General features: G+C 37.6%; 2 protein-coding genes across 4 annotated transcripts in view; both read right to left on the reverse strand.

Annotated features, from left to right (window-relative positions):
- PXDNL (peroxidasin like) overlaps positions 1–826 on the reverse strand; it is a 420,144-nt gene extending 419,318 nt beyond the window's left edge. Inside the window, exon 1 of the mRNA XM_021672892.2 lies at positions 658–826. Coding sequence (XP_021528567.2) covers positions 658–821 — 164 coding nt within the window. The 5' untranslated portion in view covers positions 822–826. The remainder of the gene's footprint in view (positions 1–657) is intronic.
- A 7,943-nt stretch (positions 827–8,769) lies between these two features.
- PCMTD1 (protein-L-isoaspartate (D-aspartate) O-methyltransferase domain containing 1) overlaps positions 8,770–24,589 on the reverse strand; it is an 87,599-nt gene continuing 71,779 nt past the window's right edge. For all 3 annotated transcript variants that reach the window (XM_012442935.2, XM_012442936.3, XM_012442937.2), the window contains 3 exons: positions 23,077–23,248; positions 20,711–20,834; positions 8,770–11,917 (listed from right to left, as the gene is read on the reverse strand). In XM_012442935.2, the coding sequence (XP_012298358.1) occupies positions 11,550–11,917; positions 20,711–20,834; positions 23,077–23,248 (664 nt within the window). In that variant the 3' untranslated portion in view covers positions 8,770–11,549. The remainder of the gene's footprint in view (positions 11,918–20,710; positions 20,835–23,076; positions 23,249–24,589) is intronic.

Consider the following 24,589-nt stretch of genomic DNA (forward strand, 5'->3'; position numbering starts at 1 on the left):
AACTCAGACCTGTTTGGCTTCCAAATTCTGGTTTCCCCTCCTATCCCACAATGCCTCCTAGATGCCGATTAGTCTAAGCGGCTGCTCCGCAAGGCTTTTAAGCATTCAAGAACTCTGCTGGACCATTCGAGGGTCTGTTCTGGGGACAGACAGTGCTTCAAGTGCTGAGGACTCAGGACTTCACCCTCCCAGGAGGGACACACGGTACAAAGCCTAACAATTTGCCTGCACATAATCGTTTGAAACCACACTGTAAAGTTAAACTAGTTCCTTCCAAAATGGGACAGACACGTGCTGACCAATTAAGAGACCCAAAGATTTGGGAGTAGAGGATGAAAAGGAGTAAACTGAGAAAGTATGCAGGAAAATTACTGAAGGAAGAATGAAGATGAGAATTCTCAGCGGTAAGTTCTGGAAGATGCTGGAAGAGAACTGAACCAAAAACAAATATCTTTATGTCAACTCATCATTGCTCATATTTTCTAGTCTAACAGAGCAGAACCATTGAATTGTTTGAAAAGTGAAAAGCCTCTTCTAAGTATACAACAAGCAGGGAGAGCATTAGGAATCGTACATTAAAAGGAGGACACGGCGTCCTAGCAGAGAAGCAATGAAGCATTGTGGAACAGGGTTTCTGGGGAATCCGTGTGAACTTACAGGACTGTGGTCTGCTGTGGTACCTGAGGAATGTGGTCCAGCATCAAGTGCATGCAGCGGACGGTGCTCTTAAAGCAAAGGCACCGGCTGGGGCAGGGCAACCCTGGCAGGCACCACCCGGCCAGGAGAAAGAGAGTGGTCCAGCAGAGCAGTCTGGACTCCATCGCTCCATTCGCTGCTGGCCACGCTAAGCAGCAGCCGAAGGGCGAGCAGCAGCTGCAGCTGCAGCAGCAACCGCGGTGGTGGTGATGGTGGCTGCCGGGCTGAGCCAAGTTTGGGAGCAGTGGTGGAAAGCGCTCCCGGGGAAAGGACACCCTTCTGGCCAATCCAGGAGGAGGGATATCACATTACAGGGCTGAGGGCACAGGCTGCTCTAGGAGGCACTAGACTCCCAGAGGCGAGGATGAGAAGCTTGTCAGTGCAAAAGCCTCTTTCTAAAACACCGTGTGTTTTAGGCAGCATAATGCAAACAAACTTTTCCAAAGTTGCTTCCACTGCACATTTGATGGACACCCCGGCTTCTTAGCCCCTAGCTGTCCTTTTGCAGCCCCAATAATGTATTGAAACAATGCAAAACAGCTTTTCTTTTTTATCTGCTAACAGATAAAATCCTAAAGCGTAGGCAGAGTTCTAATTAGTTCATCCAGGTGCACATATTCCTTACTCCAGACTACGCTCATAAAAAATGGTTAACGTTTCCTTCTTCATATTCTGCTTCTGAAACCCAACAAATTCCACTCATGTAAGGCTCAAAAGGGCTACTGCTGATTTCTTCCTTTAATATTCAACATTTAAGTTTATATGCTTAAACCCACGAACTCACATACCTCCTGGGAGAGGAGACAACTGACGGACAAACCCAGGCGTGTGTATGTGAAGTCCGGCAGGTGCGAGCGCCCTCGGGACGCGCTGGCAGAGTGGCCCCCTGGCTGGAGTCTTTTCATCAGCGGTTTCAACTGGCCACGTTCCCTGAAGTGAGCGGCCCCCTTTGGGGACACGTGTGAAAATTTAATAAATATGTTTTCTAGTAAAACATCTACCTTTTGGTCATTCTGTAAACAGGTATTTTTAAACAGATTTTGGGCTTTATCTTTAAGGACTAACATTTTCAAACAAAAATGTTTTAAATATTTAAAAGTAATAGAAAAACAAATGAAAACTGGCCCCAGATGATCGACTAGTAGAACAATCTTAGGAGGAAAATGAGCTCATCCTTCTCACTGCAGTAATCGGTCAGGCCCTTTACGTTCTGTAGGCGAATACTGCCCTCTGTTGGCAATATGTTCATATTTAAATATGTGATTTGGGGGATTAAAGTGTAAAAAGATCTAAAAAGCTAATCTCCATGAACAAGAATGATTAATTTTAAACTTTATGTTTGACATTGTTCACATGACTTTTATTGTCCAAGTATACCAATAAAGCCAAAAATAGTAAATTCATTCCTTTCAATCCCCCTCAGTAATCACTATGCTCTTGCAGTACGTGGGATTTGGAGGACACAGACGAGACCTGCAGGTTGTGCCTTGTTTGCAGTTCAAAATATACAATAGAAAAAACATAAATAAAATATATAAAATATAAAAATAACTTGTATTCATAAAGCAGACTTTAAAAGGGTAGGGGCTTAGAAATATGTAAGTTCGGGAGGGAGATAAAGGCAAGATGTGCAGTTCTACAAGTCATTGGGCTAAGGGTGTACATTAATTAGGTCAAAGGGAAGAAATCCTGCAAGTTTTCGTGCCTTGTTTTCAGTTCAAATTATTTTAAAAATCTTGCATGCTTAAAGCACTTTTTTTTTAATTGAGATGGAGTCTCGCTCTGTCACCAGGCTGGAGTGCAGTGGCACAGTATCGGCTCACTGCAACCTCTACCTCCGGGATTCAAGCGATTCTCCTGCCTCGGCCTCCCAAGTAGCTGGAGCGTGCAACACCATGCCTGGCTAATTTTTTTGTATTTTAGTAGAGACGGGTTTCACCATGTTAGCCAAGATGGTCTCAATCTCCTGACTTTGTGATCCGCCCACCTAGGCCTCCCAAAGTGTTGGGTTTACAGGAATGACCCACACGCACCCAGCCTATAAAACATTTTTTTTTTCCAGAAAAAAATACAAAAAGCTTTCCACTTTAGAAACCTAAATTTAAGTTGAATGAAAACAAAAAAAATCTACTGATTACCAACTGTCAGTACAGGATTAAGAACTGCAAGGCATGACCTGCTTGTGACCACAAGTCCTTTTGGACAGTGCCTTAGGACAACTCTCCAGCTGAAAACAACTACACGTGCTAGATTACAATCCTTTTAAGATTGTATAAATGCATCGATGTGCTATTACTGAGGAAATCAGCAAGACATACACAAGAGTCAAAAAAATGAAGTGAACAAGAGAAGCCAGCAAGGCGGGTAAAAATGAAGGCCGGTGCAGCTTGAGACTGTCTGAAAAGAACTGCAGGAACTGGAATAGCAGGGATACAGGAAAAAGAAAAGTCCTTTCTTAGAAGAGAGTTTTATTTCCAAAATCTCCTGTATAAAGCCACTGCCATATCTTATGCATCAATGAACTAGAAACAATTCTGCCCCCTGCCTCCACTTCCACCCACCCACCTACACAACCCAGAAGACACAAAGAAAATGACCTATTTCAAAGCTTGCTATGGGGAGGCAGCTAACAAATCTTCCTGGAGGTGTGGTAACTCCAAGGCAGACTTCACTTGGATTTTTGGGCCATTCTGCTTGGATGGTACAAAAATCCTTAAGTGGAGCATTTAAAAAGGTCATGAGCTGGCAGTGCTCCTGGCAAAAACAACCTGGGGTCTCTAACAATCCCAAAGATAAAGGTCGACAATACAAGCTCAGTCAAAACCCATGAAATACGAAAGAAACAGTGCTATGAAAGCTAGCCATCAAACCTTCCGAGCATGAGCCCACTTTAAGGGGTTCAGATACTTGAATCCAACATAGAGTAGAATTAGGCAGTATGTTTACAGAGTTGAACATATTAATCAGAGTAGAAGACTATAAAAACAACCAGGCAGACTTGAAAATACAGAACAAGAAATCAAAATATAAGAAACATTAAAACTCAACGTAAAGGTTTAACACCATATTTAAGGCAACCAAAGAGAAGATTCATGATAGGAAGATATTATTTAAGGAAATCTAGATTTTGATGCTGAGCAACACAAAGCTGAGACAATATTTGTGAGAAAAAACATGGCCAAGAATTTCTAGAACTGATGAAAGAGACGAACTCACAAAGCTACAAGACCAGGCAGAATAAACAAAAAGAAATTCATACCCAGGCACATTATATGAAACTACACAAAATTAACAGTGCCAAGACAAGAATATTAACAACGTCAAGATAAATCTTTAAAGCAGATCGAAATAAAACACAGATGACCTTCAGAGAAATTACTGTCAGTTGACTTAATAGGTACAATGAAATCCAGAATGCAAAGAAATAACAACTCTTGTGTTTTAGAGAAAATATTATTAATGGACTTTTTTTTTAAGAACAAAGTCAAAATAAAAATTTTCAGACAGAAAAAAATAGCTACAGTCTTTCACTATAAAAAATTTGAAAGGATGTACTTTAGTTAAAAGGAAATTGAGATGGTCCAAAATGAACAGGGAATAATGAGCAAAAAAAAACAAGTGTAAATGGGAGTAAAACTAATTAAGCATTGGCTAGATACATAATAGCTATGGTGTACCATAGGGGCTTAAAATTTTATAATTCAGGCACAACAGACTAGCATATAATTTCGAGGTAATGACTCCAGAGTCTACTGAAGTGTTCTAAAGTGCCTTGTATTACATAAGAGGATAGGGAAGTAACTAACTTTAGAAACTTCAGAAGTTTGTTAGTTAGGTGAGTGCATTAAAATGTAGACAGTAATCACTAACAGAGTAAAAAAATATATATTAACTTTCAAACTAGTAGCAGACAAGAAATAAACAATAATCCTAAAAAAAATGGAGACGAAAACTTAATAGGTGTATAGCACAAAATACCACTCTATAGTAACAATGAAAATGAAAAGAATGCAATGATTCAAGTAAAATTCAAAGACTGTCAGAGTAACTTTTAAGAAACTCAGCTACATGTTGTTTATAAGAAATACACCCAAAATAAAAGGATAAAAAACAGGTTGAAAATAAGAATAGAAAAAGATCTACGAGGTGTCTACTCGCCACAAGAAAACTGCGAAATGAGTATCAGACAAAATAGACCTTGAAGCAAAGAATATTACTAAAGATAAAGAAGGCTCCTACGTGCTGTTAAAGGTTCAAATCACCACATGGACATAATTCACATATTATCACACCAAAATAAAGCAAAAATCAAAAGAACTACAAGAAAAACACTGACTTTCTACCATCAAAATGAGAGCTTTTGCCAAGTCTCTCTCCACAGTTGATGTGGGCACACACAATTTACTTAGGCTACATGGAATTTTGACAACACAATTTTAACACTTATTCAATGGGCATTAGTAGAACATCACAATGAACATCTGCAGAACATTTCGTGTAAACACACCAAGCTATTTTAAAATGACCATATGAAAGCAGTAAAACCAGAAATAAGGCTCCCCCATCATTCTTCACAGAATTAGAAAAAAATGATTGTAAAATTCATACGGAACCAAAAAAGAGCCCGCAAAGTCAAAGCAAGACTAAGCAAAAAGAACAAATCCAGAGACATGACACTACCTGATTTCAAACACTAAGTCCATAGTCACCAAAACAGCATGGTACTGGTATAAAAATAGGCACATAAACCAACAGAACAGAATAGATAACTCAGAAATAAACCCAAATACTTACAGCCAACTGATCTTCAACAAAGCAAACAAAAACATAAAGTGGGGAAAGGACATCCTTTTCAACAAACGGTGCTGGGATAATCGGCTAGCCACACGCAGGAGAATGAAACTGGATCCTCATCTCTCACCTCAGACAAAAATCAACTTGAGATGGATTAAGGACTTAAATCTAAGACCTGAAACTATAAAAATTCTAGAAGATAACATTGGAAAAACCCTTCTACACATTGGCTTAGGCAATGATTTCATCACCAAGAACCCGAAGTAAATGCAATAAAAACAAACATAAATATATAGGACTTAATTAAAGAGCTTTTGCAGGGCAAAAAGAACAGTCAGCAGAGTAAACAGACAACCCACAGAGTTGGAGAAAAACTTCACAATCTACACACCTAACAAATGACTAATATCCAGAATCTACAACGAACTCAAACAAATCAATAAGAAAAAAGCAATCCCCTCAAAAAGTGGGCTAAGGACATGAACAGACAACTCTCAAAATGAAGATGTACAAATGGTCAAAAAACATGAAAAAAACTGCTCAACATCACTAGTAATCAGGGAAATGCAAATCATAACCACAATGTGATACCACCTTACTCCTGCAAGAATGGCCATAATCAAAAAACAGTAGATGCTGGTGTGGATGCAGTGATCAGGGAACACTTCTACACTGCGGGTGGGAATGTAAACGTTATGGACATTGTGGAACAATGTACAGCCATTATGGAAACATTGTGGCGATTCCTTAAAGAACTAAAAGTAGAACTACCATTTGATCCAGCAATGCCACTAATGGGTATCTACCCAGAGGAAAAGAAGTCATTATACGAAAAAGATACTTGCACATGCAGCAGTTCACAACACCAAAATCATGGAACCATCCCAAATGCCTGTCAATCAATAGGTGGATAAAGGAATTGTGGTATGTATTTATACAATGGAATACTACTCAGTCACAGAAAGGAACGAATTAATGGCATTTGCAGCAAACTGGATGAGATTGGAGACTATTGTTCTAAGTGAAGTAACCCAGGAATGGAAAACCAAACACCATGAGAACACCTATGCCCTCACTGATATGTGGGACTATGCTATGAGGATGCAAAGGCATAAGAATGATACAATGGACTCTGGGGACTTGGGGGGAAGGATGGGAGGGGGCAAGGGATAAAAGACTATAAATAGGGTGCAGTGTACACTGCTCTGGTGATGGTGCACCAAAATCTCACAAAACACCACTAAAGAACTTACTCATATAACCATATACCACCTGCACCCCAATAACCTATGAAAAAAAAAATTAAAATAAAGAAATAAGGGTGCTCTTGCTCATCACTATTCAGTTATACTGGAGGCCACAACTGGCAAATCTGGCAAAATAAAAAATAAAATCCAGAGGAAAAAAACTGTCTAAAATTTATTCAAAGATGATATGATTTACTATAAAGAAAACCTAAAAGAATCGTAAGAGATATTACTGGATTTAATTAATGTACAGAAACCAATAAAATACAATTTTGTAAACTACATCACTGAAATAAAATATCTACAACTAGATCTGACAGAAGATATTAGACCTTAGAGCCAAATTGTACTTAATAAGGCCTAAGAAAGGGGAACTACTATGTTTATGGACTGGAGGACTTAAACATGTTAATTCTTGCATAAAATGATCTATAAATTCAAAGTGATTCCCAAGAAACTCCCAAAGAGGAGTGTGTGTGTGTGTGTGTGTGTGTGCATGTGTGCACGTGTATGTAATCTGAGAACCCAATTCTGAAATTTACATTAAAGTCTACAATCCTAAAGGTTCAAGAAACTCCAAGCATATGAAGTGAAGGGATTTATCTTACTACATCAAGAATTATTGTAAATCTCCAGTAAATAAAACTGTGTAGTGTTGGCAAAGGGTTATATAAACTAATAAAACAGAAAAGAAAGCCTAGACACAAAGCAAAAATAAATGAAAACTTATGATAAAATTAACACTGCAGGTCAAAGAAGAAAAAAGAAACTTTTCAAAAGATGATCCTCAAACAATTGATCACTAAATTAAAAAAAGAAACTGGACCATTATTTCTCACCATACACAAAGATCAATTCCAGCTATTATGCAGATTTAAATGTAAAAGGCAAAATAATAGAACTTCTGTAGAAAATATAGGTTAATATTTCCATGACTTTGAGATTGAGAGTGAAGATGAATATGACAATTAAAACTGAAACTGTCAATTCATCAAAAAGACATCATAAAAGAATAAGAAACCATAAACTGAGAAAAGATATTTGCAACACATATAACTGACAGTGGAATAATATCTATCTAGACTACAAAAGGAAATCCCATAAAGCAATTTTTTTAAAAACCTCCCAATAAAAAAATTTACAAAAGACTTGAACAGCAGTTTGCAGAAACCTAAAACGAAGAAACACTTAAAGATAAAACCCCCTTAATAAATAACTTTCATAAGCAACAAAGTCCACTAAGAAGATATTTCACACTACCAAACAGGAAAAAATCTGTCACATGTAGATGAAAAATAACTGGGACATTTAAACGTTGTTAGAAAAACACATAGTTACACTATTTTGGGAAGTAAATTTGCATCTTCTAGGAAGAAGTGAATAGAAACGATTTCCTACGACCCAGTAATTCTACTCCTAGATATACACCCTATGCAGACTCTCACACATGTACAGTCACAAGACATATAAAAGAATGTTCACAACTGAACTGAGGGAACAAAAAATGTCCACCAACAGTAGAATAAACTGTGAAGTGTGAATGTAACGTAACAACATACACCATGGGGCAATCTCAGAAAGGTAACGTGAAAAAGAGAGCTGCAGTAGGATCCTAGCATGGATGAACCGTTTCGAGATATAGGCATGTAATAAAACCAGAACAAAAAGGCAGATTCTGATAAACACCAAATTGCTCCTCCTGAGAAGGGAGGGATTAAAGTGTGGCTGGGAAGGGGCATGCAGGAGATGGTAAAGCTATTAGTTGAACCTAATGGGTACACACACATGTACCTCCATGTACACTAAATTATTTCTTACACTTCATGCATATTTTATAAATTTTCCTACCATTTTATAAAAATAAATTTTAAAAAAACTTGTATACTTTGCAGAGGTGGCAATAGTCAAAGGACAGTGAGATGTCCAAATAAAGACAACTGTATACCATAACTGAGCATATCCATAGCTGTACTGAGATCGTCTAAATGAAAAAAGAAGACAAACATAAAAGTCAGGCCATGGGAGAACGATGCTTAATGATATGTAATTGTTTATTTAAAATAGTTTTCCAAGTCTTCCAATGATTTAACAAGCTTTGCTTCACTTTTATCATCTCGAACAGCTAGAAATCAACACATACTTTTTGCATTTTATTTTACCGCTACGTATGCCATTTTAATAACATTTTTCTTTATTAATACTAGAACCAAATATAGTGACCAATAAGCAGTAGAGATTTAAATTATCTTCTTGGGTAGCTATGATGTTGACGGATTCTTGGGATTGATCTGATGCTGGATACTCTCTTAGGCCCTGTCTCTAACTCACTGTTATGTTTCAGGCAAAACATGCCATAGTTCTAGGTCTGTTTTTTCATCTGCAAAATAAACACCCAAATTAGGTGATACTTCCTGTTTTATCTGACTATAGAATTCCATGACTATATCCCATCATTTTCACTTGCTTTTACTTCATCTTTACTTGCTACTTTTCCACCTATAAAGCATCATTTTCCATACTCAGGTAAACATAAATTCATTAAAAAATAAAACACAAACCCCAAACCCAAGATATTCTTATTCTAATATATCTGCGTTAATAGATAAGGATTTCACTTTAATTTTCATTTTTTATTTCTTCTTCTTAAAGTCAATGATAAAGTCACAACTGTAAAATGAATGCACTGAAAAACATAAAAGACACATTTCAATGACAAGAGATATGCAATGATCATGAAAATCTACTGTATACTTTGCCAAGGTCAAAGAATGAAAGACTATATGGAAAAGCCAATCTTCAAAAATACCCTTAACATAAACTCTCTCCTAAATAGTAAAAGCATCATTTAAGAATAAGTGTTTTGACACATCTCAACAGCAGCTCCAACCAAAGGGGGGAAAAAAAGCAGGGGAGATGGGACAGAAGATAACTTTCCCCAGGTTTTCCAGATAAAAACATGCCACCAGGAATTCAAGATTAAACTTCAAAAGCAACATTTAATTCAAAACAAAATGAACATTTGTGACAGGTGACAGTATGAGAACTGATTTTTTTTCTTTCCTAGATACAAATGACATGGGGCATTTCTTAACAGTTTAGTAATCATCTAAGAATAACTGTAGAAATACCCTCAATTCCACCAACTCAGCCACTGGAATAAAACAAATACCTTCCATGAAACTATCTTTCACATAACTAAAATATCCTCACTTACTTGGGACAATTTCATGCTTACATGATTACAAACACTTGTTTTTAGATGTTGTGGAAGTACTGGAGATGAGATTTTTGAAACAATATCTGAAACTTAGCAGGGAGACAATAATCCTTTCGTTATGCATTGATTGGGATTCCTTGACAAAATCTGAGCAACTACTGCAGTAAAAATGCTGGTGGTAGTCCATGATACTCTCAAATGTTTCCCTTTAAGAAATACATAATCCATGTAACACTAGTAAGTATGTTACATTGTACAATTTCTTAATAAGGAATGGCTGTTTTCAGGCCTTACTAGGAAAACAAACAATGGCAGTTACTACCTGTCTTATCACTGATAAGCTACAATACAGCTCAAATACAAACAGTTTAACTGTGTGATATTAAGTAAAAAAATGAAAACCATTACAGTTTTACCAAAAGAAACACAAAAAATATGGGAAGAAGTGAAATGAATACGGCATGGGTCCCAAAGACTACACTATTTTCTGAACAGGATTTTCAAAACCAAAGATATCTACATATAATTTCTGTGAATATTTCCTATACTAGAAAGATCCAAAGCAAATGTAGGCAAGCTCAGCCCTACCTTGCCAAAGATAAATATTCAGATAAACTAGAAGTTCCATCTCCTAAAGTGCATCTGCTGACCAGGTCTGCCCTGGCCCTGCTACTTAACGGGGCCATCCAAAAAAGGGGCCATCACTCACGCCCATTCACTCATTCTGTGTCCTATCAAGAGTCACAGATAACAATGGTTTTGCTTTTTTAAAAAAAAACAAATACTTTATACAGTGAACTACTGAAAAAACAATTCTAACCATACTTTTAAAATCCTAGAGAGTTAAGATAACCTCATTTTTTAAAATACTGAAAATGTAAAGGGTCCATAAAGTAAGAATAATAGTATATACTTTCTATTTTAATAATTCACTTGCTGTGCTCTTAAAAATCTCTATGAGAGAAGCAGATATTTTACCCATGTCTTTTGGCAAGAGATTCAAAAGCAAAAGTAGCAGGGCTGTAAAATTTCATAAAATTTGTGGGCTTTTTTTAAAGCTAAATTATTCAATATCTGGTATTGTTATTGCACCCATATATTGCCCAGAATAAATGTACAGCAATCCAGCAACAGTGATTGCAACAAAAGGTAAATAGGTCTACAAAGCATCTGATTTCCTTATTAGATAAACAAAGTTTTCATAGAGGAAATGCAAACAACTGCAATTCAGATCAGATTATATAAGCTTAACAATTATTTAAACCGTATATAAAATTAAATCTAACCCTCACCACTACAAATCTGTAAGGAATCAGAAAAGGATTTATAGTACACAAGTCTTAACTACTGCTGCATTCCACTTTGAAATCATTCTGAGCTAAAACATTTTTCCAAGATTTAAAGAAAAATAGATTTTATAAAAGGGATTCTTTTAATCACTGAATACGTCATTTTTGTTACTGACACAAGTTATACTTTTTTCCACTATAATTTACTCTGATGAAAGAATTAATTCTCTCTTTTAACTCCTAACAAATGCTACATTTTCAAGACTAAAGGAATTATCAGTAGACATTCTTTCTTCTTGACCTAACTTATTTGTCTCTAAAATACGTCAAGTAAGCTTTTAAAGATTCAGGTAGGGGCAGCTTCATTATTTTTTCTCTCAGTAAATTTTGAGGTGGCTCCTCTGGCTTCATTGCTTCACTGTGATCTTTTTCTTCCTCTTCTTTGCTGTCTTCTTCCATTTTTTCATCCTCCTCACTGTCTAGAGGCTGAGGAATAAGCTGATTACCCACAAATACGTAAGTATTAATTCTCTGTTTAACTCTCTTTCTTTTCCTCTTGGGTGGAGCCCTTTGAGGAATCCCCTTGGCCTGCATCTCATCATTTATGAAATTTCTAAGTGTGCGTCGAATGTAAATACGAGCCAAGTCCTGTAGATTCCTGACAGCACAGGGAGCTAAAAGCAAACACAAAACACAAGAAAGAAAACATTAAAAATAAAACATTATCTATTGTTCCTTTTCTTCATGGAACAAAACGTGTTTTTTAGCATATTTTAGCAAATACAGAAAATATAAAAACAAAGGTTTCAGAGCAGTTATTATACACCAAGCACCGATGGACAGCACAGAAGTTAAAATCAACAGGGGCATGTATGTGTGTGTCTGCGTGTTGGAATTTATATGCATAAAAATTCTCTGGAAGCATAAAAATTTGGAAACAGGATGCATGACAATGAAGTAATTAGGAGACAAGAGACTACCCTGCGTATCGTTTATACTTTTTGATGTTTAAATCATATGAAAAGTACTATCTATTCATAACAACAGATGTGAGATCTCATCCCCTATATGGTTTTTGTTTGTCTTGAGACAAGGTTACACTATAGCCTAGGCTGAAGTGTAGTAGCATAATCATGGCTTGCTGCAGCCTCAACCGCCCAGGCTCAGGTGACCCTCCTGCTCAGGTGACCCTCCCAAGTAGCTGGCACACAAGTGTATGCCACCACGCTAGGATAATTTTTTAATTATCTGCAGAGACAGGATCTCACTATGTCGCCTAGGCTGGTCTCTTTAACTCCTGAGCTCATGTGATCCTCCTACCTCAGCCTCCCCAAATATGGGGATTACAGGTGTAAGCCATCATGCCCGGCCCCCTTTATGTTAAAATGTTCAAAAACCACCTGCTCTGCCCATCTTCCAAAATGGTTCACTAAGTTATTTAACACTTGTCAACAAATACATATTAACTTATACCTGCCAGGCTCTGTGAAAGAACCCATTTAGACACACTGGATGATTCAGACTACCAAGTCTGCACTCCCTGCACTTACACAACTTACAAGAAGTTCGTAAACAAAAGTCAATTATGAAGAAGAAAAATAGGGAATACAAGGAAAAAAAGGAAAACACCAATGATATATGACAGAAAGTGGGGTTCTGGGTTTTTTGGGTTTTTTTTTTTGAGACTGAGTTTCGCTCTGACACCCAGGCTGGAGTGCAGTGGCATGATCTCAGCTCAGTGCAGCCTCCACCTCCCGGTTCAAGTGATTCTCCTGCCTCAGCCTCCCGAGTAGCTGGGACTACAGGCATGTGCCACCACACCTGGCTAATTTTTTATATTTTTAGTAGAGACAGGTTTTCACCATGTTAGCCAGGATGGTCTCAATCTCCTAACCTCGTGATCCGCCTGCCTCGGCCTCCCAAAGTGCTGCGATTACAGGGGTGAGCCACCGCACCCGGCTCTGGTTGCTTTCTATTAGGTGGTCATAAAGGTCTCCCTGAGAAGACTATGTCCTAGCTAGGAGCTAGATGATATAGCAGCCATGTAAATATCTTGGGGCAGAGGGAACAGCAGAGCCCTAAAAGGTAAATGAGCTTAACATGTTCAAGGAGCTGAAGGAAGGCTAGTGCAATAAAGTTGGGAGCACGAGATCAGCTGAAGTACTTCGGTAATCCACTTGAAATATGACCACACTCCACAGGGGGTGGCAGTATAGATGGGAGAGATGGAACAAATTTCAGGTATAATACATTTTGAAGATAGGATAGAAATGGATTTGATGTAGGGGATGAGAGGGAAAAAAATAATCAAGGAAAACATCTAAGGTTTTGGCCTAAGCAACTAGGCGAGATGCTGGTTATTAGTTACTGACATGAGAAAGACAGAGGGGAGAACAGGTTGAGAAGAAAATTTAAAAATGTACTTAGTTCGTGTTAGATGTGAATTGTCTATTACATATTCACATTATTATCTCTAAAATAATAATTATTAATTATTGTTCCTTTTTTCATAGAACAGAAGAGATAATAAGTACAATGTTAAGTGTAGATAATAACTACAATGTTATTGTAGAGATAATAATAACTGCAATGTTATACTCATCACCATTTTCAATGTTTTACAAGGAATAACGCAATGTTAGCAGATTACATACTGAATGCAGGTTTGACTGCAGAGTGTATGCGGCCTGTCCTGCCATAGCTAGATCATGACTCTGGAGCTGAGGGGCAAGGTCAGGGCTGGAGACGCTAATCTCATGTCATCAGCCCGTGGTAACATGCAAAGACCAAGAGCAGAGGAAAGCCCCCAGGACTATGCCTGAGAGAGCTCTGTAAAGGGACAGAGTAAAGAATAAATCTACCCTAAAAGTTTTAGAAATTATAAAGGAGCCAGGAAATAGAAACTGTATCAGTCTTTTCAGCTGATCTTTGCTCTTGAATCTTTCTCATCTTACTGGTATTCTCTGTCAACGCTGTAATTATGTCCTTCCTTTGCCAATCCTGTGTGCTATTCCAGGGATATATCTCTTTCAATCCTAAATCATCAGAGGAATACCTGAAATTCATCAAGACCAACTGGACCCAGCATGGAAAAAGATTCAGACTTGACTTTAGTAGCTGCTAACACTCAGAAGTCCTAAAGTACCATTCACGTGAGCTTCATTTAAAAGTTCTTTCGGATCAGGCACAATGGCTCAAGCCTGTAATCCCAGCACTTTGGGAGGCTGAGGTGAGCAGATTGCTTGAGCCCAGGACTTTGAGACCAGTCTGAGCAACATGGTGAAATACTGTCTCTACAAAAAACAGAAAAATTAGCCGGGCATGGTGGTACACGCCTGTAGTTCCAGAAACTCAGAAGGCTGAGGTAGGAGGATCATCTGAGCCCGGGGAGGTCAAGGCTGCAGTGAGCCGTGGTCATGCCACTCCACTCCAGCCTGGGCAACAGAGTGAAACACTGTCTCAAAATATTTTAAAAAAAAGTTCTTTTGAATGCAACAAAACCTTTTAGATAAGTCTCAGTCCTACTTACTCAAACATCATCCATACTGTCTATTCCTTAAGATTTTCTTGTTTCTAACACTTCCAGTTATGAGCTTAGAATTTAATAGATGAGACAATACTAATCCTGACTGCTATGAAAACTTTTTAAATTTAAACTTTTATTCCAAAATTATAGTTCACACATTTAGACCCCATTTGTTTCCCAAAAGGTAGGCTTTATGTGGATTTTTAGGTTTTATAGAAGTCTAGGAGTCAGAAATCATTTTTGTTTGCTAACAAAGATTGAAAAGGGGATTTTATCCAGGTTGAAACATACAAAACTAATGATCTGGGGGTCTTTTATGACCTTGGAAAGCAGCAACTTCATAAAGCTCAATGTGACGCAGTCTCACAATTTATGAAGTCTCTTCTGACCCTGAACTTTAAACAATGCATCTTTCATTTTAGAATGGCTTCTCCCCAACCCCATCAAAAAAAAACCCACATATAAAGAAATATGACTTTTAAGTGGAATAAAATTTGTAAAGAATCAAGACGAAAAATTATGATTCCACTTTAGTAAGTTGTTTAATATGAGCAATTCAATTACTACAAGATACATTAGGCAAAAAAACTTATATATATATAATTTTGGAGTCTTTCTGTAGTTGCATTCTTTCATATTTTAACTCCCTGAAATTAATGGCATAATGTCCTCTCAAAAGAAAGCTATTTTGACTTACTACCATACACCCCAAAAAAATTATTCTCCATGCATCCTATTAAATTTTGGCAAATAACAATTTTTAGAACTTTTTTCATTCTCTGAATATTACTATATGAAGCTTTTATTTCTTAGAAATTCACATAATTCCTGACTCATTTTTATAAGTTACTGCTGGTTACTGATGACTTTTTACTGCAGAAACTTTTAAGTACAGTATTCTCCCTTTATGCACGGTTTCACCTTCCGCAGTTTCCATTTTCTACGGTCAACCAAGGTCTGAAAATGTTAAATGGAAAAGTCCAGAAATAAGCCAACTCCTAAGTTTTAAATTGTGAAGCTGTTCTGCTAGTGTAGTACAATCTCATGCTGTCTTGCCTGGGATGTGAATCATCCATCTGTCTACAATTTTTGCACCATATAAACCACCAACCCGTTAGTAACTGAGTAGCTGCCTCAATTATCAGATAGGAAAAACACAGTATACATAGGATGTTGTACTATTTGCAGGCCCAGACATCCCCTGGAGGGTAAGGGAACATATCCCCCAAGGGTAAGGAGGGATGACTGTATACACAGAAAAGAGTCAATAGTTTAATAACTCCCATGTATCTGGGCACTCAGCTTCAGCAATTATCACTCTTCCCATAATCGCCCCAGATTATTTTGATGAAATATTTTATATCATTTAGTCTGTAAATATTTTGGAGGTATAATGGATTTTTTAAAAAATTTAGGCTCCTCTTCTCCAATTTACCTTATTCTACTAAATTTACTCTTATTTTACATTCACAGTTATAAATGTCATTCAATCCAACCAATGGCAGTCTTACCAGCTACTTAGATTAGTTTTGACATTCCTAAAATGAGGGAAGATGGAAACTGTGCATTCACAGCATATTATCTATGCTATGTACAGACCATCGACACTATGAAGAAACTGCATCAACTAATGGGCAAAACAATGAGCTAGCATCAAAACGGCAGAATCAAATTCACACATAACCATATTAACCTTAAATTTAAATGAGTTAAATGCCCCAATCAAAAGACACAGACTGACAAACTGGATAAAAAGTCAAGACCCCTTGGTGTGCTGTTTTCGGGAAACCCATCTCAAATGAAAGACACACATAGGCTCAAAATAAAGGGATGGAGGAAGATTTACCAAGCAAATGGACAGCAAGAAAAAGCAGGGGTTGCAATCCTAGTCTCTGATAAAACAGATTTAAACCAACAAAGATTAAAAGAGACAAAGAAGGGCATTACATAATGGTAAAGGGATTAATGCAACAAGAAGAGCTAACGATGCTAAATATATACACACCCAATACAGGAGCACCCAGATACATAAAGCAAGTTTTTAATGACCTACAAAGAGAGAGACTCTTACACAATAATAGTGGGAGACTTTAACACCCCATTGTCAACATTAGACAGATCAACAAGACAGAAAATTAACAAGGATACCCAGCACTTGAACTCAGATCTGGACCAAGCAGTGTGGTGATTCCTCAAGGATCTAGAAATAGAAATACTATTTGACCCAGCAATCCCATTACTGGGTATATACCCAGAGGATTATAAATCATTCTATTATAAAGACACATGCACAGGTATGTTTACTGCAGCACAGTTCACAATAGCAAAGACTTGGAACCAACCCAAATGCCCATTAATGATAGACTGGATAAAGAAAATGTGGCACATATACAACATGGAATACTATGCAGCCATAAAAAAAGGATGAGTTCATGTCCCTGGATGAAACTGGAAACCATCATTCTCAGCAAACTGACACAAGAACAGAAAACCAAACACTGCATGTTCTCACTCATAAATGGGTGTTGAAAAATGAGAATACATGGACACAGGGAGGGGAATATCACACACTGGAGCCTGCGGGGTGGGGGACCTAGAGGAGGAAGAGCAGGGGGTGGGGGTATTGGGGAGGGATAGCATTCAGAGAAATACCTAAGGTAGATGATGGGGTAATAGATGCAGCAAACCACCACCATGGCATATGTATACCTATGTAACAAACCTGCACGATCTGCACATGTACCCGAGAACTTAAAGTATAATAAATAAATGTTAATAAACTGTCAGATAAAAAATAAAATGACTACGGATAGAATTCTGCGATTTTAACAGTGTCAGTTACAAGGTAAAATAGTTAAACAGCTGCTGCACAGAAATCAACAAGGGATTCTATAAACATTCTTTTGTATGATATTTACAGTTAGGCCACTGTCAAAGCCAAGCTTTGAAATTTTCATTACTTCTTTTTATTACTTCCCATCCAGTTAGGAGAGTTTAAACAAAATTATCATAAACTGTAATTCTAGTGTTAGAAAACTAGGAAGGAGAAAATAGTTTTACTTTGTTATTATTGTTGCAAGGAGTTTAAGTAGGAACCAGTGACTACAGTACAGTCTACTGTAATAAATAGTACTAATATAGCAGAAACAGACAGAATATACAGATGGTCCCTGACTTACAACGGTTCAATGCCGGATTTTTCAACTTTACAATGTGTTTATCAGGATGTGACCCCACCTTAAGTTGAGGAGCTCAACTTATGTCTCATGATACGGTTCTGGTTTCTACTAAATGAGTATCACTCTTGCAATCAAACTAAGGTCGAACCATCCTAAGTTGGGGACCGTCTGCTGTGTTGCCAGCATTAAATCCATTTTCCACTCACAATGTTTTGTGACTTACAATGGGTTTATCTGGCCATAGTCCCACCATAAGTCGAGGAGCATCTGTAGTCTACTAAAAAGTAGGCTTCATGGAAATAATCGTACAATGCAAGCCAAGTGATAAATCACTGACTCTGGTGCTAGAAAGAAATGAATGTCCCGTACTTTACTATGTCCCAGAGCATACCCAGTGACACCTGTTTTTTACTAGACAGGAAGTTTGAATAAACATTTCCACACAGTAACCTCACGTTTCCAATAGAGTAAGTCTCTCTTACGATAATCCTTTTTTATCATTCTTGTTTTATCTTTAATTTTCTTGTTTTATACAGATTGTTATATATGGACTCAAATCCTTTTTGTAAGTAGCCAAAGTATATATTAGCAAATGTATTTGGAAAAAAAAAACGGTTGCTAACACTTTCTGAATTATCAAAGGTTGAAAACTTTTTAGGTCTGCTTAATTTATTGTGATCTAAATGAGATCACAATAAGAGCACTGAGTCTGACTCACAAATCCGTAAAGAGTGGTCAATATCTCCTTTGGTGGTGGCTCCCATTAGAGGAAAACACTTGCAAAGCACTCTCCCAAAGTCAAGCTGAAGAAACGTTTATGCCACTAACACTCTTAGCAAGCAACACTCACCAGAGAGCCACGTGAGCCTCTCTGCATCATCACATACATTCTTCCCAAGGGTGGAGGAACAGCTAGGCTTGTGTATTTCAGCCGTGTAACAAACAGCTGGCCATGTTTGGCTGTCATTCCTTCCTCTTTTCCTCTGGGATGTGACTACTTTCCTCTAGGACTCACACATTGACTAGGCCCTGCTCACCATGTATTTAAAGGTAGACTCCCATGGTGGCAGGCTGGCGCCACTGCCTCAAACTGGGTGAGTGGGTTGGTCTGTCTATGTCAGGGTAGAAGGCAAAGCCATATTCTCTCACCTACTTTGCTTGGTAACAAAGCTGACCTCTCAACCTTTATCTATATGACCTCCAAGCCTATTTCCATTTGGTAAGAACTTAGGCAGGGAAGAGCAAATATAGTTTACTAGCCCTCCCAAAAACTCAACATCACTTTTCATCAAGCAATTACTACATGCCAGGCACTAAGAAAAGCACTTTACAAATATTACTTCAGGCCGAGCAAGGTGGCTCATGCCTTTAATCTCAGCACTCTGGAAGGCCAAGGCAGGAGGATCACCTGAGGTCAAGAGTTCAAGACCAGCCTGGCCAACATGGTGAAACCCTGATTCTACTAAATATACAAAAACTAGCCAGGGCTGGTAGTGGGCACTTGTAATCCCAGCTACTCAGGAGGCTGAGGCAGGAGAATTGCTTGAGCCTGGGAAGTGGAGCCTGCAGTGAGCTGAGATCATGCCACTGCATTCCAGCCTGGGCAACAGAGTGAGACTCCGTCGTAAAAACAAAACAAATATTACTTCATAGAATTTTCAAAAACACCCCAAAAGTCCAAAAGTCACGCAGCTCCAAAGAGAGTAGAATGAACATTGAAAATAAAATTATATCTTTCTATAAAGTCAAGTTCCTATGAAATAAATTCATTTAAAAGACAAACTAAGTCAAGAGGTTACTTTTGGTAAATAATTTTACCTCATGGTTAAAAAAACTATGATCAGTCTGCTATTTTCCTGCCTTTAAACAATGCCATCCACACCATCATCCACTCTCCCTTGGGTGTAAGAAAAGCCTCCTGACTGGCCTGCCTGCCTGTTTTTCCCATGATAATCCATCCTCCACAGCCAGCCAATGAGCTTCCACCACTCTGGGCCTTATGCCTGGTCTGAAAATGACCAAGTTCTTTTCAGCCTAAAGCCTTCTGTATTCATCATCTCTGTGTATGAAAAATGCTGCCAATAAATCTTGATGTGGCAAGTCCTTTTCTATTACTCTAGTCATAATTTAGATGTTGCCTTGGCGGAAAGGTCTTCCTTATCACCATACCTACAGTAGATGCCCTTCCTACAACCAGTAACTTACAACCACATCACAAACTATAATTAATATACTTGGTTTGCTTTGACCTGCCCCTTCTTCTTACATTTCCATGAAAGTAGCTAACAGTGTCTGGTATAAGGTGAGGGCTTTATTTTATCAAAAGAAAAGTTGAGGCTGGGCACAGTGGCTCACGCCTATAATCCCAGCACTTTGGGAGGCCAAGGCAGGCAGATCACTTGAGGTCAGGAGTTCGAGGCCAGCATGGCCAACATGGTGAAACCCCATCTCCTTTAAAACTATAAAAATTAGCTGGGTGTGGTGGCACACACCTGTAATCCCAGTTGCTTGGGTGGCTGAGGCACGAGAATCGCTTGAACCCAGGAGGCAGAGGTTGCAGTGAGCCGAGATGGTACCACTGCACTCCAGCCTTGGCAACAAAGCAAGACTCTGTCTCAAAAAAAAAAAAAGTTGAATAAATCCACCAAATATCTTACTGTGTAAATATTTAATTCTTCGTAATTACTCAGTCTTAAATCACAAGCATATAAATTGAATGCTGTAAGTCACAATTCAATCAGAAAATATAAAGAGCTACTTACGGAGTCCCACAGAATCTGGTTTGCCGTTATCATTCTTACTTGGTTGCACAAGTGGAGCAAATGAAACAGCAAGGATATTTTTACTTTCCCAAGTGTTCTGTCCAGTTCGCATAATCTGTGTTAACTATTTAGAGAAAAAAAAAAGTGAACAGCTTAATCCTAGCAATGTGGTCACCTTACAATCAAAATTTTGTTTTAAGGGGACACTGCCAACGAGAGCCATACACTCACTTATATTTAAATGTAATCCAATTAACTCCATTTAAATATTTGCTATAAAATACAAAAGGAATGAAAATTATTTGTTGGTAATACAGATATTTTAATACAAATGGGATACTCAAATATGGCCAAGTGAGTCTGCAATGTTAGATCTGGGGTCTGACAGTGTCTAGGAAAGCACTACAATCCATACATGCCATTGCCTTCCAAAACACGTGTCTGAGACAGGTCCACTAATTTGGTTAAAGGCATTCTATTAATAAGACCATATTTTGACTACTGTACCAACAAGTTGACTTCATGCTCTTCCACGATATTCATGGAATATAGATTCTAATTCAACCCCCAACTTGATATTTCACAAATAAATGTAGTTACAAAGAGACTAGGAGTTTTACCATTTCAGCAAACACTCATCACTGGTCACAGAAAAAAAATAGGAGCTCAATACACATCTTGTTCGAGTTTAACTAGTATATTCAACTTATACCACAAAAAGCAGCTCGTTATTCTATTTGGTATTTGTAAAATAGTATAGAGTAAGTGTTCCACAAAATATTGATGAGAAGGTCACATTTTACACATTTGAAAATGCATTGTTAAAGAAAAAATAAATAAATAAAAAGATTGTTTAACTGGGAGTGTAAACCCTGGAAGCATTCTAATAATATTTTTCCATGAGCTTTTTAAAATGAGTATTTGTATACTCTGCCTTTTTAATACCTGACAAATGACTTGCTACAGAGCACAGTACATGGTAATAATGAGATCCACTGAGCTGCAAATGACACATGGTGACGTTAAGGGACCTCCAAGATATATATACACTCCACAACTATCATGCTAGGTCCCAGCTGTCTTAGACATTCTACCTCCACTACACAAACTGCAAGGTATTTTAAACAGTTCAGATTTCAGTTAATGTGAATATTAGAGATAATATTTTTTAAATGTTTTTATAACTTTTTAAAGTAATTTGCTTCTGAAAGGTGTACCTATTTTCTGAGTAAACTAGTAGTTCTTACATTATACCTAACAATTCTAAACCAAGGCAAAAATATAAATTTAATAATGTTCATGAATAGCTGAAGCTCAAATGAGTCTATATGGTACTGATGATGATTTTTTTTTTTTTAGTTCACTGGTTTTATTAACGAAGTTAAGTCATTCAAAATCAAACCACAAACAGGATTTCTTTTCTTTTCTGAGACAGGGTCTCGTTTAGTACCCAGGCTGGGGTGCAGAGGCACAATCATGGCATACTGCAGTCTCAACCTCCTGGGCTCAAGCAATCCTCCCACCTCAGCCTTCTGAGTAGCTGGGACTACAGGTGCACCAACACCATGCCTGGCTAATTCTTGTATTTGTTTGTAGAGACAGGGTTTCGCCATGTTGCTCAGGCTGGTCTTGAACTCCTGGGCCCAAGTAATCTACCTGCCTCAGCCTCCCAAAGTGCTGAGATTACAGGCGTGAGCCACCATGCCTGGCTATGATTTCCTTTCACTATGTTCGAAGAACTGAAGAATATGGGAAACTGAGCAGCTGGTAGAGATCATCACATTCAACTTCTAGGTGAGCAAACTAAAGGAAGAAGCAGCTTGCTGAACGCCAGGCACAGGGAGTAGCTGAGCTGAACTGAAAGCCCAAGTTGCCTCTAGTCATAATAGATCTTTTCTCTATTTGCTTTGTTTAAATAATCAGATGTTTCTGATTATCTGGGCTGCTTATTCCTGGTTACAGTGTTGGTTCATGGTACACAGAGTTATGCTTTTACAAACTATCCTATCTGGACTTCTACTTTATTTCTTAAATTTTGATAAATAAAACTGAAAACAGGCCCTAATATAAGCATAAGTTTTTTCTAAACAAATAAGACAGATCTGGTAAAAAGTATTTTTCTTTAAAAGTTACAATGTACTTTTCACTGAATAACATTTTTTAATCTTTTAATTATTTTTTTTTTTTAAAGATGGGGTTTCACCATGTTGGTCAGGCTGGTCTTGAACTCCTGACCTCAGGTGATCCACCCGCCTTGGCCTCCAAAGTGCTTGGATTACAGGCAGGAGCCACCACACCCGGCCAACATTTCTTAAACAAATGTGCTTGCTTCCTAGGCCACTAAACAAAAGGAGAGTAAAAGTTACCTGATCCTCTATAGGCATGACTAATATGCCTCCGACTTTTAGTAATATTTTCATGTAGTTTTCATGGTCTTTCTGGACTCCTGCTCCACAGTAAATTCGATCATACTGATGACTGTCAGATGCTATCTGGAGGCAATTACCAACAACAAATGCAGGTTCACAGAACTCAAATCTGCATTGAAAAACAAATATATTTTAATTCATTTAAGTAAAACATTAGATCTAAAAAATTTACCATAATCCAGTCCTTTAAAATAATGAAGTTACCAAAATTAATTATGAGGACAAAATTATTATAAACTTTATTTGAATATATTTATTATGTTTAGCACTCATCAAATGTATTATTTTATTATCAATGGCATAGGACATGTGTTGTCAAAACATTAACATTTTTGGCCACACTGAAACCTCACTGAAGTATTAAGAAATAAATATAATGGAAAGCCCATCACAACCTCAATATTGTGATACCCCTAAAATAACATGATAACAATGAGAATCATAACGGTCAATAAGTGAGAAAAGGCTTCACTCTGCATTGTCCTTTCCAAAAAACATGAGGAGTCAGCAGAAATGAGAAGACTGTGTAGAATTCATCTCAGTTTGACACTTTTGCTGAGGGTAACAGTGGGATAGCTTTGTCAAAAAAAGGTAAGAGTGTCCTGACCACATACCCTTGCAACCAGTACGGTTAGGAAGAGTTTCTAATAAACTTTGTTTGAGAAACATTACTGACTGGGACAAAGAGCAGAATGAATACTACTTTTTTCATGCCACTGCTTTGGCCCCGATGATCTCCCTAAGCAACAAGAGATATATATGGTTTCAAAAGCATTTTATCTGGGCTGCTTGTTCCTGGTTACAGTGTTGGTTCATGGTACACAGAGTTATGCTTTTACAAACTATCCTATCTGGACTTCTACTTTATTTCTTAAATTTTGATAAACAAAACTGAAAACAGGCCCTAATATAAGCATAATTAAAACTCCAATGAACTAATAAGATGGGTAATCTTTTTAAAATTAATTCGTATCCTTTCACTTTTAAGTTGAGTAAAGTTACTATGATCATAGGGCAAAAGCAGACTATTATTTGGGGATGAAATAATTTACATTAAAAGGTTTGGCATGCAGTGAAAAATAACACTTTTGAATCACAGTCATTTTACTCTATAAAATATATCCTGTCCTTTAGTAATTAATAGACTTATTACACAGCAAGTTTCCATTCAGAGTCACTAAAACACAGACACATTATAAACATCTATTTTCTAAAGAAGAAAATTTACCAAAATGTATGCCCTGTCCTAATTTCTTGTCTTTTTGGTGGAAGGGATAAAAGGTGGGGTGGGAAGGGTTAAGGGTGTCCCTGTACTACCGTCTCCGCACCCCCACACTAAGGCAGTCCACGCCTCATTATTTCTTTTACTGTAAGTGCCATCTCACTGATCATATGTTTCAGGTTTCTCTTCCATCCCTTTGCTCTCTACTGCACAAGGTAAGTGGATAAG

The sequence above is a fragment of the Aotus nancymaae genome, unplaced genomic scaffold (genome assembly GCF_030222135.1).
Source record: "Aotus nancymaae isolate 86718 unplaced genomic scaffold, 86718_ANA_hifiasm-v0.15.2.pri h1tg000036l, whole genome shotgun sequence".
NCBI lineage: Eukaryota > Metazoa > Chordata > Mammalia > Primates > Aotidae > Aotus > Aotus nancymaae.